This window comes from Electrophorus electricus, chromosome 20 (assembly GCF_013358815.1).
Source record: "Electrophorus electricus isolate fEleEle1 chromosome 20, fEleEle1.pri, whole genome shotgun sequence".
In the NCBI taxonomy this organism is placed as follows: domain Eukaryota; kingdom Metazoa; phylum Chordata; class Actinopteri; order Gymnotiformes; family Gymnotidae; genus Electrophorus; species Electrophorus electricus.
This window is the reverse complement of record NC_049554.1, coordinates 15830633-15848485: the sequence shown is the minus strand read 5'-3', so window position 1 is coordinate 15848485 and position 17853 is coordinate 15830633. Positions and strand designations below refer to the sequence as shown.

Sequence of the window (17853 nt, the reverse complement as noted above, 5' to 3'; positions counted from 1 at the left end):
CATCTATATGGTTGTCTAAACACAAAACAATGTGCAATGTTCTATGTAAAATCTTTTAGCTCAAATTCAGAAATTAAGATTTGTGTATAATGTATTTTCAATGACAGACAGCAGATGGCGCATATGCAGAAACTAGTCCTCATAGAAACTGTCTTCTAAGACAACTTGTAAGATAATAAATATAGTAGCAGAATCGAAGAACATGATTTTAATGCAGCAGAAGGATAGGTAAGTTTTTAAAGTACACTACCACGAGAAAATCACAATAGATAATATATTAATACAACTCCATACAAGCTTATATTAGTGGATCGTCTTAAGCTTACTGCAATAACCAGGTGCAATACCATGCTGCATGTTCATAATGTGAATTAGGGTACAAGTATTACAGTAACTGACTAACTCTCTAACCCTGTGTTTCAGTAAATGTCTGACCTTGTGTTACAACGATCCAAGAGTTTTTTGCCTGAACTCCATTTGGAGTATTAATGTTTCACTAATAAAAAGGGTTATGGTCCTATACCTGTTTCTTTAGACAAATACAATCATGTACTAGAAGTCTGATTAATTTTCTGGAATTTTGATCAAAGTCAGAAAGTTAGTCTCTGGAATCAGAGAACAAATTGGTCCAAGTCAATCTGCCACAGTGGCCTGAAGAATTTGCTTAATTTTTATGTAATTGTTTTGAATATTGAATTTAGATTCTAAGCACAGAAATCCCTCTATCCTCTTTTGTTTTTAAGCCAAAACAGTGTTTCACAATTGTGCACTTGTTTATATAATGGTTAATAGCAAACCCCAATTTCTAACCTTAGGTGTTATTTTCCAGATCACCAATTAGTTTCCAGCAGTCCAAAGCAGGTTTCCAGGTTTGATGAAAGCGCCCAGTGGAGTTGTCAGCAGGGGGCATCATGAAGACAAAAAAGGAATTTCTCAGGAAATTGGACATGTCTTATTTTGTTTTATTTATGCACAATAGGATAATGGTCCATTAGAACCAAGGTTATGACCATGGCATTATGCACAGGTGTGGAACAGTTGTGAATTGTGCTGGAGACGGTCACTTAGGAAGGTTAAATGGGTGCTCTGCCTGCTATGCCAGAGAGCTAGCTCTTGGTAAAGTGGTCAGAGCTCACATGCATCTCCTGTCATTGCTAGCTTTGAGTCCTGGGTAGGGTGGCTGCCTTCAGCCTTCGCTGCACATGGTATCAGAAGTGTGATGGTGACAAACCCATCAGGAGTGTGCCCCAGGTTGATAAACCCACCCCTGCTGTGAGGAGATGATATAGCCCAGTGTGAGGACCCCTGATGAGGGGCATACATGTGGCCCTGGTGGAAAGGGCAGTTATGTGCTTAGGGGCATGTGGACAGTATCATGCGCAGGGGTACTTCCTGTAGGTGAAGGCATTGTGACAGAGACTGTCACTCTCCAAAGGGGAGGATGGTGTGACAGAGACCATCACTTAGGTAGGTTTGGGTGCACTGCCTGCTATGCCAGGGAACTGCTCTCCTGGAACATTTACCTCCTGTTGGTCCTGGGTATCCTAAATGATCCTTTAGGTGCCAAAATACTCATGAAGGTTGAATATACTGCAATACACAAAGAACACGTACAATGCATTTTTTTTTCCAGCCATAGACTCTTCAGTGGACAATAGTATCATTTGGTTTGCCAGTATTAGAATGCTGCTGGAGCTATTTTGTTTTTTCCTAATTAAGAAACATTTTTAATTATTTAATATAGTTAGACTGTGGATTAGGCATTGACTACAATATACATGAGAAAAGAATTCCATCATATGACAACAGTTTGTTTTCATTATTGACTAGTGCTCTGTTTACACTGTAAAAATTAATAGAAGCAAAATATAGGTCTCTAATATAGATTTACATTCACATAAGTGTGAGTTAGGCCAAAAACCTGATGATGCCTTTTTTTCAGAACAGATCCCCTCGTGTCTTCCAGAAAGTAGGCTTCTTAATGAGGACTTAATTTGTGTAACTCTTCTTGGCATCAAATATTTAACCATTTTAACAATTATGTTACAATGATGGGATTGCCTCACCCAACGAAAGCCACTAGAGGGAGATCAATTGAAGGGCGAGCACGTGTCACATGTGCTTCCTCCCCCGCTTATCACAAGCCCATGTATTTGCATAAAATGTGTGTCAGTAGGCCAGCAATCGCTACTGCTCACATGCAGCGGAGATTTAACGAGGCATTTCAAAGTCAGATCAGTCCAGCTGTCTCACCTACTACGCTAGTCATCAGCCAATGAAAACGTAAGAAAGCATACAGTGCCGAAAAGCAGAAGAGATACCCTAGAGGAGCGTGACAGTAAAATACGAAAAGAGAGGATGAAAGGACATAGCACGAAAATCGAGGCCAAGAAATACCTGAAGACGTCCTGTTGTGCGAGCATATGTTACTGATAGTGCGCTTACAGTAGACTGAACAGTCGTTCCTACTTCGTAGATGCATATAGTGAGAGTAGCCTGCACTGGAACCAGTGGAGATTTTGTGGGATTTTCTCTTGAATGGAAGAGGTGTTCTACTATACATTTCACTCTTCTAAGGATACATGTAGTTATTTTAATATACATCACGCTCTTTTAACGGGAACAAGCAGTGACGGCACAATATTGCCCAATTCACCTGAAGGACATAAAAATTCAGTGATGACCACAATTATCTTCGAGCATTTCTCTTCGGGTTTGAATTTTCAATAATCGTTTGTTTTCAAATGGACATCATGACGATATCACCTGAATGGATTATATTTTACAGCGACGCACAGAGAATACTAACACAGATTCAGAATTCCTAACTCTTTTGACCATCCGCGAAGAAACGATGGACAATAGTCCGGGTAAGTGATTATTATCGTATTTATTCCGGCAGTATATTTGCTGCACACACATAGGTAAGGTTATAGGGGTGATACTAGAGTTGTGCTGTCCCTGTGTTCCGGGTGAGGACTCGAACTCTCCCCATACATGGCACAGATATGTCTTTCTTCCTTTTCCACGTTGGTTTATTGTATGTGTTCTGTGGGTTGTTTAATGTTGTCTAGTAGAACACAGAGGGTAATACGTCAATCGTATTTGATCGTACTGTCCATTTTAAGAAATAATTAATTGTCTAATTCGTTCGTTATTGTGAATGATGTGAATCGGTCTGTCATTCAGGCAACAAAAATGTTGGTTAAATTTATAACGTACCGGTTTCGCTTAGTATGTATTAGAGTATACGTTTATTATTTTCTGAACGATATCACCTTTAACCTTTAACCAAACAAAAACAAAGAAAGCCCTTTCGGAATTCTTTGTTGCATAACCTAAGTTGCAAACTTTACCTCACGGTCAGACGACTCATTGCTTGTCATGAAGGCACGCGTACGTAGTATCAAACAGACGAGATCGTTATACGCAAAACCCAGGGTACTCTTTTTCTATATAAAAGGTGTGTGGTACATTGGGATCTTTGGGGTTGTGTAGGGATTGTGCCCCTTGTTGTGTCGCTGTTATTTCTGATCCGTCACTTCCTGCGTCACTACTCGTAAACAAACTCACGTGTATCTTTCTGCTCATCTGGAGTTCCTCAGTTGCCAGCGGTTTTATATATTTTTTACGTTTTTCGTGGTCATATTACTTTTCGTTTCACAACTAATTTATATTCATACACTGTTCGTTTCTCTAAATTATTCTTAAACTGAGTGATAGTAATGTTTATAGAACTCTGAAAAGCGCGTTCTGTCGTCGACCTTGAGCAAGAGGGGCGTGGTTGAGAACTATCGCGCTTAGTTTGGCTGTTTCGCTTCTGCGCCCTGTTCGCGTGGGATTAATTTTGCACGCTCCTTCACTGGTGACTTCACTGTTATTCACACAGTAGTACATGTTTAGTATACTGTACATTTTACCTCCTGTTCATTTTAGACATGGGCCCTCAAAATTAACAGTATTGCCTCTAAAGATTAACTATTAATAATAGACCATCGAATCCGCGTTTGTGAATTTCCAGCACTCAGCAGTAACCTGAACTATGAGGCTGGTGTCGTGAGTTCCAACAGACCTTTATTATCGTTTGAGTGTTAGCAAATGTGGTATTTACTTTCCTCACTACAGTGTGTTTAGGACGCAGTCACCCATGATTTAAAATAACTGCCGGAGCGCCGTAGTAGGCATCTCAAATAGTCCGTCTGTCGGGTTGCCTGTAGTCACGTGGATAAGATCCGAATGCCACGTGCCACGCGTGATTTTCCAAGCCCCCCCCATACTGTAGGCTGTGTCTCATGTTACGTGTGGTTATTCAGAAGGTACATGCGGCCATTAAGTTATTACCGTTACCGTATAGCCTGTTTGTTTTACTTTACGTATAGGAAGCACGGGATGGGGGCAACACTTTTCACCGTTTTCTTCATAAAGAATGTATATAAAATATCCATGATCCAAATAACAGTATAAATGTTACAAATAAAATGTACCTTGTAAAGTGCATGTTAAACCCTTACATACTGAAGCACAGTAGACACAGAAGCAAAAAAAGCATCATAGCAAAACTGAGCCATTGAAATGTTTTGGAGTGTAGCTTCTAAAACATCTTAGTAATCTGAATAATCACCAAATTAATTATAGTTGTGGCAGATAGCATTCTGTGCAGGCTTCATGGGACCAGTTCTGGTAATTGTAGTAGGATGGTTTAAAGCATACCATTCAAACATATTCATCTTTTTCTAACTCAGCAAAAATGTTTTCTTTTTCCCCAAGCCCTATTTTACACGTTAATACATATAAAATTATTTTCACCTCTCTTGCCCCAATTGTTTGCTCACTATATATATATTTTCTTTATTGTTTAACAGCTTTCCTTGCACCAGCTTTTTGGAATGTCCCGAGATGTTCCACTCAGGTGTTTGGCATTGACTGCTTTTACTGGACAGTGGTCCTGCACTACTTTTATGGCAGGTAGTGCTTTGCTGTTGGCTGGAGTGGCATTGCTACTTTCAGTGGCAGTTTGCAATGCAGCACTGTTGATGCAGCTCAAACAACTGTAACCAATGTTCCACTTTCTGCAAAAGTGGGAGAACCAATTTGTTTATCACATCGTCCTGTAACACTTCCTCTGGCCTGTGAACATTAAATTCACCCATCTCATTCTTGTTCAACAAATCCTCAGATTTGTATCTCTGACTGACCCTGTTTAGGCTTTTAAAGAACACACTTTTCTTTGATGAGGAAATGAGACCACACCTTTGCCATCTTAAAATGTGAGCAATTGCCAAGTGATAAACAGGTTTTTGTGTTTCTTTGGTGAGATTGACTCTCTCATATATATATATATATATATATATATATATATATATATACACACACACACACACACTTCTAGTGATAGACTTTTACTTGTGTGGTAGTTGCCATTTTTGGCATTGTCTACCTTCTTTATCTGTAGTGGTACTGACATGCTGTGGGCATTGCATTGATTCTTTTCCCCCACACTGACCTTGATGGTAGACTATAGTAAGCTTTCTGATCTCATATCCACATTTTTAGCCATGCAGTGTTTGTATAAGATAATGTCTACTACTCGGCTCAAATCTTGCAGGCTGTAACTTCAAAGTCGCTCCTCTGATTTTGGATGCCTTTATTAGCCTACACTTTGCTTGTTTTTTATGCCAAGCCACGCTCCTTCGCAGGTGACTACTTTTATTCTAGGCTGCTAAATGCAACATCTGATCCTCTTCGTCCCCTTCGTTCTTTTACGCGTGTCGACTGTTGGTGACATCAAATGATGAGCTTGAACACGTGAGAACGGTTATGGACATTAAGTAGTTTATGTAGGCTAATAAATCTGTATCAGAGTTAAGATCCATTTGTCGTTTTGACCGTCACTGATGGTCAGGGTAAAACACAATTATTCATTGTACAATTGCAAATTAAAGAGTTTGGTTTTGTTGCTGTATAAAATGTCGAAATGTTTCTGCATAAACATGTAGCCTACCCATTAAATCCTACACATGGCGGATGATGGTAAACATCTTGGCAATCCACGCTATTCTACGTTCTAACCGGCATTATTGACATCGTATTAATAATCGTCATAAGTTATTAATTTTGTGGTCTATATTGTAAGCAAATGTGGTAGGTTATTTACAAATCATGCATTATTTTTATGACAGTAACGCAGACATTGAGATGTTTTCAAATAGTGATAACCGACTTACCTTTTCTCCCCAATTAAAATCTCAGCGATCATGCTGATATCTGCATACTATGCTGGGGTTTTGCCGATGAGTGCTACATTAAACTGTGGATGAATAACATCTAGCTTGTGTGCATGTGGATTTACATGTTGGCCTCAGTCTTGCTGCTGCTTGGTTACTGATTTTGAACTGAGTTCTCACTCTAAATCATTTACAGTACTGTACATTACCTGTGACATCACACTCTTTAAACTAAAGACTAACTTAAAGACCAACGTAAAGTAGGTTAGGTTAACGAGATGGACAAATAACCGGATGCTCAAGGGTCTTCGTTAGAACAACCAGAATTTTGCTACAATAATAGAGCTTTATTCAAATAGCATGCAAATCTGATGAGAATTGGCAAGAACAAGGAAAAAACAAGAACAAGGTCAAAGCCCGAGCCGTACCTCAAGTACTTCGAACCTCAAGTATGGCTTGTCTTGAAATACCATACTTTCGGCCTCATGGACAAGCATTGAGACCATTTTCTGTATCAGCATTGATCCCTGTATTCTAGTGTTCTAGTTCATGGGTATGTTGGACTCTAACCTACTGTACTGTACTAGGATATATTCTGAGTAAATGACAAAGGACTTTTGTAAGTCGCTCTAGATAAGAGCGTCTGCCAAGTGCCGTAAATGTAAATGTTAAATGAATGGAAATGACCAGATATTATACAAATCGCTATTACCTATACACACTGAACGTAGTGGTGCAGCACCTAATGAGCTGTGCTTCATGACAGTAATTCTACCGCACTTTCTCATGTCAGCTTTCAGCTGTTTATACACTTCTGAAAGGGGGAACACAAAGAACAAAAATCAATGCTTATGCATCAAGACCATTAATAATGAAACCATGTTCTCAAATTATGAACTCAGAATAAGGCAACATATAGGCAGCACAGCCTGGAAGTATTTAAAAAAGAAATAGCCCCGTTCTGATGTATATCTGGCATAGTCTCTTATTCATTGATTTTGAGATTGAACTGGAAAGTATATACTAATTATTTGTGAGCTGTCCTTTACCTCTACAGGACAGTCCATGGAAATAGCCAGGGCAATGCGGGCGGTAACATTTCAACGAGCTGAATTTGCCTTGACCCCACGCGGTCAGGCGATAAAAATGCGTGCCAGTTATACTATTTTGACGCAGATTTGACCAAATCTAAAAACTCATTACAGCGCCATTCTTTAAAACCCATCTTGTCCAAAACCCCTTTAAGAAATCAACCTCGTATGCTGAGCAAATGTGACCGTTCTCGTCCCCTCCCTTCTTTCCAAGGTCTTAAATAATTCTTCGACAAAGGTGAGAAGTGATTTTATCTAAGTACTGTAGCGTTAACTGTGTCCTACACGGGACTGCGGAAGGAGCCTCGTGAGTTAGGACGTCATCTGTGTCCACGTGAGTCGTCGGTCAGGTGACTGGCAGCCGTCGGGCACGTGCTAGGCGAGACTTCGCTATGGAGACGGAGGATGCGGCTAGTTCGGCTCCGCATACATGTGAGGTAGTAACGTTCTGATGCATGCGTAGAGTACGGTAGGGGAGGGGCGAAACATGTGTAATAAGGCATTTCCCAGTCATGTGCCTTTGGAACATCTTGAACAGGTCCGGAAAAATTCCCGCTTTGTTCCAGATATGTGCCACACCTATGTTGTTCTAAGAACATTCCAGAATAGTTTAGTAGCCTTTGACTAAAAGCAAGCGTTTAAAATTATGTTCTCGATATTCATCCTGTTTCCAAAGGAAACACCCTGCAACAAACAAAAGCAAACTTGGATTTCTGTCTGTCCGTCTGTCTGTCTGTACCACACCACACCACACCACAGGTGGAGTCATCTTATACGCTAGCTCAACAGGCAGTGCCAGCCCCAACCCTGGCAGCCCTTCAAGTGGGTACCAGACACAGTCACCCTCCTCTCACTCCCAGCCTTCTTCACCAGAGGACATCTTTTTCACTGAGGTTGGGCACCTCAAGCAAAGAGGGACTGGCAGCAATGCCAGTGCAGTGGGTACGCCACCCTCACCCAAGCTGGTCTTCCAGTTCCCTGAAATGAGCAGTATGCCTGCAGTTAACTCGGTTAACCTGCCTGTGACCTCATCAGGCCAAAGCACACACTCCCATCCACTATTGGGCAAGAAACCATGTGGATTTACTGGAACCTTTACAAGTAAGACATTAAGAGGAAATCTTTTCACTTTGCGCTTACCATTTTACAGCTTTGGCTTTTTCTCTCTTTTTCTGTTGTTCTGGTACTTAGTTACTTATACTTAGTTACGGTGGTATACCTCATTTACATGTTCAGCTAATAAAAGATACTGCATATCATATGAAAATATGTTCAGTGCCAACTTGAGAATGATTGAGTACATGCTGTTGAAATTTCTAATCATTTCTTTTGAATTTGTGTTGTATTTGTATGAGCAGAAACAGATGGCATGGTGCTCCTGTGCAAAGTCTGTGGTGATATTGCGTCTGGATTCCACTACGGAGTCCATGCGTGTGAGGGTTGCAAGGTATGTGCTCTCCCACACTGGACACTGCTCAAATTACACATGTTCACATGTAGTACACTGCTCAAAATACACATGGTAAATTTTGTTATCTCACTTGAAGAGTAGACATTCCAAGGGTTACACTATCAGTTGATTATCAGTTTGAGCATCCTGATCTTGATTTGAGATGGCTTCTAATTATCTTGGGTATTTGACACAACTATGAACACACACTTATTGACATACACATGGACCCACCTGTTAAGTTTATGATACAGTTTCTTGTCATTGCTCAGTACAAGGCCACAAAATGCAGTCTTTGTATATCCCAGCTTCTTTGAGAGCTGCAGTCAGAGCACAGAGTCAGCCATTGTATGTCACCCTTGGAGCAGAGAGGGTTGAGGATTTTGCTCAAGGACCAAACAGCAGAGCCAGGATTTGAACCAACAACCTTCCAACTGTTAGCCCAAGTTCACATCCACTAGGCTACCACTGCCCTCATGGGGGGACATAGTCAGGGACATGCTCACAGACACACTCACTGACACTCTCTCTCCTCTGCTTTTTCTCCCCAGGGATTCTTTAGGCGCAGCATACAACAGAACATTTATTATAAGATGTGTGTGAAGAATGAGAGTTGTCTGATCATACGGATGAACCGCAACCGATGCCAGCACTGTCGCTTTAAGAAGTGCCTGTCTGTTGGCATGTCTAGAGATGGTAAGAGTTTTCAGACCCCATTTATATACTATGTACAATGCTGTAATATGAAAAGTAAGAAGAATAATGACATTTTAGATAGATCAAGAGGATCAGAGCTCCATACGCAGTGTTATGCATTTAAAGCACTTAGAATCATCCAATCTCAGTTAATGTATCTGTTTGATGATTAGACATTGGTCTGATTCATCTATACTTTAGCAAAAGAGATGTGGAGTGGTCAAGCAAAGAGATTCACCATCTCTTCATTCCAAGTGTCCTAGTCATCAAATGAATTTGTTTGTTAAGAAATATTCTGATAAATATTCCACTTAGGTAAAATGAGAGTTTACGATGTTTTTTATTCTAAACTTCTAATTATTTTAAGTGAAAATTGAACTGCTTAAATTAACCGAATTTGCATTTTTATAAATCAAAGCTCATGGACTGTAGAGACCTTCCTTGATTCAATCTTTTTTTTTTTCTCCTAAAGTATGGCCCAAGATTACTACTGTTCTACTCTACTTGTAGAACATTCCCTTGTACATAAGGCCAGTTATATATACCCAGATCCTAAACTCAACTTTGTCTATCAAGCAGTCATTTAAAGAGTAAGAACAAAATCGAGCTCAAGAAGAATGAAGCACACAGCACCCATAGCACTTAAAGACAAAATGGACATTTGACATTTCAAAGTAATGTGCCTTTGGAACATTTTGTTCCCCTGAAGTGGTTGGGAGGATTTTTTTTATCCGCTTTGGCCCAGCTATATGCCACTCCCATGTTGTTCCAAGAACTTTCCAGCGTATTCGAATAGCATGTCATTAAAAAACCTTTTAATTGACGTTCACAACTTTAACTTATGTTCACAATGTTCATACTGATTCCAAAGGACACACCCTAAAACAAAAAACTTGAATGAGAATCAATTATAGCTTCTATTTAAACCATGTAATCATTCTTTGTGTGAAGTTTTAAGTGTCTAAATTATGTGAATTATCAAATAGTATTTTTCATAAATTAAGGATCATGGTCTGTGGAGACCTTCCTTGATTGTTGAAATAATGTTTTCTTAAAGCAGGGCTCAACATTACTAGAACACTACCTGCACAACTTACCTTTATACAAAGATGTAGAACTGGCTTCACCTACCTACTTATTCATTCCAATCTGATCCATTCATTTCCATGATCTGTTCCTAATCCACTGATTCCATCCTGATTCACTGACTCCATCCTCTATTCTTCCTTCTTTTTCATGCCTTCTTTCCTCTTTTTCTTTCATTTTATTTTCCTTCCCTTGCATCGTTAGATACTGATTGATGATAGTGTCCACTTAGAACTCACACAAGCCATCATTCACATAACCAACTAAAATGAATCATTTTTATTTTGGAAATTGGGAATGCACAGTGCACAGTGTGTCTCCCACCTGCCTGCACACCTCACATATCTTGGTTTAATATATTTCCAAAGCTTGCTCATTTTTGTAAACCTTTTAGAATTAATTAAGAAGCCAAGTACAACCAATGCATGAAGTGTTTCTCTAGTGTGGGGGAAGTATTGCAAGCCATTTATTTACTGCAAGTCCATCCAGTAAATGCAGAAGTGGTTGTTTGCTTTCTTCATTATGTCTTCCAGTCCCTCTAGGACATGCAGTCTCCTGATAGTAATGTAAAGTGTGCTGGTAATAAATCATTTTTTTCAAGAGTTTGCACACACATTTGGGTCACTAAAAAAGTGGGGAATGATGTGTACAATCATTTATCAACATCACAGGACCCATATCTGTTTTCTGCAGTCTTCTATGTCAACATTAAAGCTGGGTTTACCATTTTACAGATGTTTCTAGTGTGTCTCATTGCAGTGTACAAAAGTGTTTAACTTACATTTAAGTACGTGCAGATATTAATACTATATTAATACATAGTAATATATTATTACCAACCCTGTTCTCAAAGCTATTGCCACCTATTGCAGCCCAGTGAGTATACTTGAGTCTCAAACTTGCATAGTGGAGATTCCTCTTCTGCTGATATCAACTAAGCTCATAACCTTGTTTCTCTTCCCTGGCAGGCAGCTGCTCCATGACTCATGCACCCTGCCATCTCATTCCTTGCATTTGATACCATTATGTGGAGTTTCTTTATATTTTCCAAAAAATATATAAAATAGATAAATAAAAACACTTGAGATGCTTTTCTGAAAGCATATAATTATTGCAAAATCTACATCTGTGTGACTCCTGAAACATATATTCACAAAGTGATCTGATCTGCAGACAATTGTGACACAAGGGAGATGTACAAAATCTCCTTGTGTACAACAAGGTCTTGATGTGAGCCTGTATAACAATTGTATACCACTGAGATGTAGATAATCTGTGTACAAAGGTATTCATACATTTGCACAACTTTGCATTGGCACCATGTTCATGTTCTTTATGTGAATCATCTGTCCCCCAAGTCCTAATCAGCCTCCTGCCTATTCCGCACAATTCACCAGCTCCTTCTCCATACTTGCTTTTTTAACCTAACCCTAAACTAACACCTAATCTGTCATCTTTACCCTTCTGTAGGGTGTTGACTAACTAAAACTCTAGTACTTATTGCTTATTGCACTGATTGTTGCCTGAGATGGCGCTTATGTATTTTGCACTTCTAGGCATCAGCAGTGATCCCTGTATTTCAACGGTATTCTAGTTCATTGGTATGTTGGACTCTAACCTACTGTACTGTACTAGGATGTGTTCTATGAGTAAATGACAAAGCACTTTTGTAAGTTGCTCTGGATAAGAGCATCTGCCAAATACCATAAATGTAAATGTTGTAGGCACCAGTCCCTTGTCTTTTTGCCTTGAATTAGATGTTTCTCTCAGCCTGTTGCTCATCCTCCTCAGGGATGTTACCTTAACTCTTACTGACCCAGTGATGTATTTCCCCAAAGGAGAGGGAGAGAGTAGGAGAGGAGGTGGATATGAAGTATGCATGTGCAGGCAGTATAAATAGCAATGCCAGTGGAGGTAAAGCAGTGGAGAGAGAGAGCAGTGGGGAATAGGAAAGGCTGGAGATGTATCCTCCAGAGTGAACTAAAGTTAACCACTCTGTTCCTTTTTTTAAATTACATCTTTTGCAATTTTAAGAGATTTTGCTTTGTGGAGTGTTATTTGGGCATAATACAGTAGACTATACACTGTTCAGAACATTACACAGTGAAATCCTGCAGTATTTATCCATAAACATTAACATTAGACTAAGGATTTAATGTGTTGTTTATGTAAAGTGACATTTCACATTTGTGCTGTTATTTTTTGCACTTTTCCTAGCTGTGCGTTTTGGCCGCATTCCTAAGCGGGAGAAGCAACGACTATTGGATGAGATGCAGAGCTATATAAACAGACTCAGCAAATCAGCATCCATAGACATTGACTCTATCACACCCACCGAGGTCCCACCGAGTCCTCAAGAGGCCCATTCAGATGAAGCCATTGGTGCCATGTCTGGAGCCTATTGCAACTTCTTTGTCAGTGGGAAGGAGAAAGTGGTGAAGATAAATAAGGACTGCAATCCCTCTTCCTTCCGGAATATGCAGCCTAAGGACTCTGGCTTTTCTCAGTCTATTGTCCAAGTCACACCGCAAGTGTACCTCGCTCACTCCACATCCACAGTAAACCACAATACCCAGACCAGTTCCCTGGTTACGGATCATGGTAGTAACCCAACAACCCAAGCCACTGACAACAGCTGCTACCATTGCACACAGGAACCCCAGCATTCTCAGAGCTACCCTGCCAATAACAGCAGCTATTCTGACAGTGAAACAAGAGGTCAGATGTCCTGCCCCTGGTTATTGCACACTGGGGCTAAAGTTCTGGTATGTGTTTTTTATTTATGCAATTTGTATTCACCCAGTAACTTTAAATTTGTTTTGTAACATTTCTTAGTTTGACTTTCCTAATTTTTCTGTCTCTCTCTGTCTGTGTTCTACAGGCGTGTCCTCTGAACGCATGTCCTGTGTCTCCAGCTGGTCGCTCCAGCCAGCAGGTGTGGGAGGCTTTCTCTCAGTGCTTCACTCCTGCTGTTAAAGAAGTGGTTGAGTTTGCCAAAAGCATTCCAGGATTCTGTGCTCTCAGCCAGCATGACCAGGTCATGCTTCTGAAGGCAGGCACTTTTCAGGTAGGGAACCTGGTGATGCACTTAAGATCAACGCAGAATCAGGCAGCTATCTCATTATGTTCTGAACATGCCTTTGTGTGCTACCTGTGTTCAGGTTATAGTTATGGCTAGGGTTGGGGTTAAGGTTATGGTTGGGGTTGGGATTAGGGTTAGGGGTGGGGTTAGGGTTAGGTTTAACTACTTGTATGTGTTAGGTGCCATGACTCCTTAACATGGTGTTAAAAATATTACAAATGGAACTTGACCATGGAAAAATATCCTTACTGTTATTTTTAACAGTGTGCATAGACTGATGTCAGTTTCTTTACTGAGCTTTGTTTAAATATTTTCTAACCCAGTTGACTGTGTTGTCTGCAGGTCCTGATGGTGCGTTTCTGTTCACTGTTTGATGCAAAAGAACGGACGTTGACCTTCCTGAATGGACAGACGTACACCCTGGATTCATTGCGCGGTCTGGGCATGGGCTGTCTCTTGGATGCCATGTTTGAGTTTAGCGAGAAGCTGGGGAACATGGGTCTGGAGCCTGATGAAATGGCACTCTTCATGGCTGTAGTGCTGGTGTCTGCAGGTGTGTGCACTCTTCATGGCTGTAGTGCTGGTGTCTGCAGGTGTGTGCACTCTTCATGGCTGTAGTGCTGGTGTGTGCACTCTTCATGGCTGTAGTGCTGGTGTCTGCTGGTGTGTGCACTCCATGGCTATAGTGCTGGTGTGTGCACTCTTCATGGCTGTAGTGCTGGTGTGCGCACTCTTCATGGCTGTAGTGCTGGTGTGCGCACTCTTCATGGCTGTAGTGCTGGTGTCTGCTGGTGTGTGCTGCTAATGCTTGCTGACTAGACAATAATTGTTCTGTTTAACAGTGAAAAGTGGAGCCCATCTTTTGAACACTGTGGTTTCAGAACATATTATCTCCATCCACACAGGGAGACCTCTAAGCTCTCTTTCTTTCTGTAAATAATTATTATAAATACTCACCAGCAAGCATGCTAAAGCAGAAGGAGTTTTAAATATGAAGCTTCTCAGATTTATGATTTTAGCCTCCAGGAGCACACAGATATATGCCAAATAATAATAATAAAAAAAACCCTAAGGAATATAGTAATAAACAGTCAAACCAATTCAGGCATGATTGGTTGGCTGGTTCAAACATAATCAACTGCTTAATTCCCCCTCCTAACAGACCGCTGGGGGATCTCCAATGTGGCAGCCGTGGAACAGCTGCAGGAGGGCCTGATCAGTGCTCTGAGGAATCTCCTCAATCACAGGCGGCCAGACGACATTACACTCTTTCCCAAACTGCTCCTGCGTCTGCCTGACCTCCGTACACTCAACAGCCTGCACTCCGACAAGCTGATAGCCTTCCGCATTGACCCCTGAATGAGGGACAGGAAGCAAGAGCTGGATTTTATGTAAAAAAAAAAAAAACCCATAATACTCTTGCCTTGATAAGGGTAAGCACACAGTATCAGTCATGCATAAAGCTAACTTTGAAAAGCTTAAGAGAGGAGTGCTGATTCTTAAGTCGAATTACATTGGGCACTTGAAACTTGCCCAGCGAAGACTGCAAGACATCATTCCACTTTTAGAGTGACAGCACTGGCTCTGGAGAGCAAATTTTCAGAAAATACAGTTTTGGACTCTTCTGAAGAGAATATAGCTGGAACTGTGGAAACGGTAAACGGGATCTAAGTGAGTAGAAGGAGGTGTTATAATGATGGGAATAAACCCTTAGTGGACCCAGACAGGATATTACAGGTAACATTAGTTTGACTTTTGAGAAAAGACTTGAGATTTGATGTCTTCACATCATACCTGAATGAAAAATGTGTTCTGTTATCACAGATATGCAGTCTTCAGCTGGCTCCCAACCCTGCAGCCATGATGGGGTTTCATACATACTGTACTTAGATACAATCTATGTATACATTATTACAGATATAGTTATTGATTGAAGTCATGATAGTAGTCTGTCAGTTCAAGTATTAGGAAGTGTATTATTATCAGTTTGCTTGATTGTTTATCACTTAATATTACTATAGGACTTTTTTTACCAGGACAATGGTTCTGCACCAGGCACAGTTAAGTGTGTTTGAAGATGTTCTCATATTGTACATGTTGTAATTATGTTATTTTCAACTACTCTGAATGGATATACAATAGTTTGTGATATAATTTGCAGTTATAAAATCACAAAAAAATCCTAATTTTCTTAGGAGTCTCTTTTGTGGGGGAGAGAAGAGTAAGTGGGGTACAGTTCTTCCTTTAATTGAACTACACTATTTCCATATTTATTCTATATATATATATATATATATATATATATATATATATATATATATATATATATATATATATATATATATATATATATATATAAAATCAGCATATCAAAAAGCAAATCATGTATTAAATGGTACACACATGGTGTATTTCATCAGTGATACACCATGTATGTACCAGTGACACACCTTTCTAATGTATATTTTGTAAACGTATAATGTTTATCATATACCATAGAAATGAAATCTAATAAAGGGAGATCACGTATGGGTGTCATTCTAATCTAATAAAGGGAGATCACGTATGGGTGTCATTCTAATCTAATAAAGGGAGATCACGTATGGGTGTCATTCTAATCTAATAAAGGGAGATCACGTATGGGTGTCATTCTAATCTAATAAAGGGAGATCACGTATGGGTGTCATTCTAATCTAATAAAGGGAGATCACGTATGGGTGTCATTCTAATCTAATAAAGGGAGATCACGTATGGGTGTCATTCTAATCTAATAAAGGGAGATCACGTATGGGTGTCATTCTAATCTAATAAAGGGAGATCACGTATGGGTGTCATTCTAATCTAATAAAGGGAGATCACATATGGGTGGCTTTCCTTCTGTGTTAGGCGCTGCATATTTCAACAGTGGACTATTGCTGTTGCAGCTCGCCATGCTCAATTGTTCTTCATGCTGCCGGTGCACAGTGGTTGCCTGGCAACCATCGCTCATGCACTGGAAAATTGGCACCGCCAGCATGCAGAACAATGTGTGTTCTGCCCATACACCGGCAGTGCGACTGAACTATATCTATAAACACGGGGTGTAACAGTACAGGGAAGTATCGGTTTGTTTCACACCACAGTTTGGACATTGTGGTTTGGAAAAAAAGCAACAAAAACCCCAGATGCATAAGGCTACATTTTGTTTTCATTTATTTTGAACAGAGGGTAGTGCAAGTTACAGTTGGTTCCATGTACTGTTGTATAATCCTCCCTGAGGTAGTTGGTACAGCCTGCAGTAAAATATAAAATGTAAACAGTGAACATTCCCTCTTGCATAGGTCATATTTTTATTTTAAGGTTAGGAGAAGAGAAGCAATAGGATTTCTTTTACTTGAACTTTGAACAAGGAAGAGGAAGCTAAACAAATAAACTAGTCAATGAGGTGATTGTGGCCTAATATTGCCTCAGGTAGGAAACAAACCACTGCAGTCACCGAGTTGGCTAAAAAGTGACTCAAGTACAGTCAGTAGGGTTAGTGAGTGTGAGGAGGGTTAGGGTTAGTGACTGTGAGAAGGGTTAGGGTTAGTGTGAGAAGGGTTAGGGTTAGTGAGTGTGAGAGGTTATGGTTAGGGTTAGTGAGTGTGAGAGGTTATGGTTAGGGTTAGTGAGTGTGAGAATGGTTAGGGTTAGGGTTAGTGAGTGTGAGAAGGGTTAGGGTTAGTGAGTGTGAGAGGTTATGGTTAGGGTTAGTGAGTGTGAGAGGTTATGGTTAGTGAGTGAGAGATTATGGTTAGGGTTAATGAGTGTGAGAAGGGTTAGGGTTAGTGAGTGTGAGAGGTTAGGGTTAGTGAGTGTGAGGAGTGTTAGGGTTAGTTAGTGTGAGAGGTTATGGTTAGGGTTAATGAGTGTGAGAAGGGTTAGGGTTAGTGAGTGTGAGAGGTTATGGTTAGGGTTAGTGAGTGAGAGATTATGGTTAGGGTTGGTGAGTGTGAGAGGTTATGGTTAGGGTTAGTGAGTGTGAGAGGTTATGGTTAGGATTAGTGAGTGTGAGAGGTTATGGTTAGGATTAGTGAGTGTGAGGAGGGTTAGGGTTAGTGACTGTGAGAAGGGTTAGGGTTAGTGTGAGAAGGGTTAGGGTTAGTGAGTGTGAGAGGTTAGGATTAGTGAGTGTGAGAGGTTATGGTTAAGGTTAGTAAGTGTGAGGAGGGTTAGGGTTAGTGTGAGAAGGGTTAGGGTTAGGGT

At 40.3% G+C, this 17853-nt stretch overlaps 1 protein-coding gene and 1 long non-coding RNA gene across 5 annotated transcripts; one reads left to right on the top strand and one right to left on the bottom strand.

Annotated features, from left to right (window-relative positions):
• Nucleotides 1-946: 946 nt before the first annotated feature.
• LOC118240393 lies at nt 947-3745 on the bottom strand. 2 transcript variants are annotated; one of them, XR_004775394.1, is made up of 2 exons: nt 3357-3745; nt 947-1590 (listed from the first exon to the last, which is right to left on the bottom strand). It is a non-coding gene; the product is annotated as an uncharacterized LOC118240393 (long non-coding RNA). The 2 variants fall into 2 exon arrangements; XR_004775395.1 differs by having other exon boundaries at nt 3574-3745.
• Nucleotides 1597-15877, top strand: nr1d4b (nuclear receptor subfamily 1, group D, member 4b). 3 transcript variants are annotated; one of them, XR_004775393.1, is made up of 9 exons: nt 1597-2870; nt 8075-8416; nt 8674-8762; nt 9317-9461; nt 12765-13312; nt 13429-13614; nt 13972-14182; nt 14792-15366; nt 15454-15877. XR_004775393.1 is itself a non-coding variant. In XM_027017547.2 (8 exons), the coding sequence occupies exons 1-8, from the start codon at nt 2771-2773 to the stop codon at nt 14986-14988; spliced, it is 1818 nt and encodes a 605-aa protein (XP_026873348.2). In that variant the 5' UTR covers nt 1597-2770; the 3' UTR covers nt 14989-15877. The 3 variants fall into 3 exon arrangements, 2 of the variants coding, with proteins under 2 accessions (XP_026873348.2, XP_026873349.2); XM_027017547.2 differs by having other exon boundaries at nt 14792-15877; XM_027017548.2 differs by lacking the exon at nt 8075-8416 and having other exon boundaries at nt 14792-15877.
• The last annotated feature ends 1976 nt before the right edge of the window (nt 15878-17853 follow it).

Excerpts from the sequence above, each read along its gene's own strand:
- nr1d4b (XM_027017547.2), top strand. The coding sequence starts at position 2,771 with ATGGATTATATTTTACAGCGACGCACAGAGAATACTAACACAGATTCA. Across the intron at positions 8,417-8,673 it reads ATTTACTGGAACCTTTACAA|AAACAGATGGCATGGTGCTC; the intron begins GTAAGACATTAA and ends TTGTATGAGCAG. Across the intron at positions 13,313-13,428 it reads ACACTGGGGCTAAAGTTCTG|GCGTGTCCTCTGAACGCATG; the intron begins GTATGTGTTTTT and ends TGTGTTCTACAG.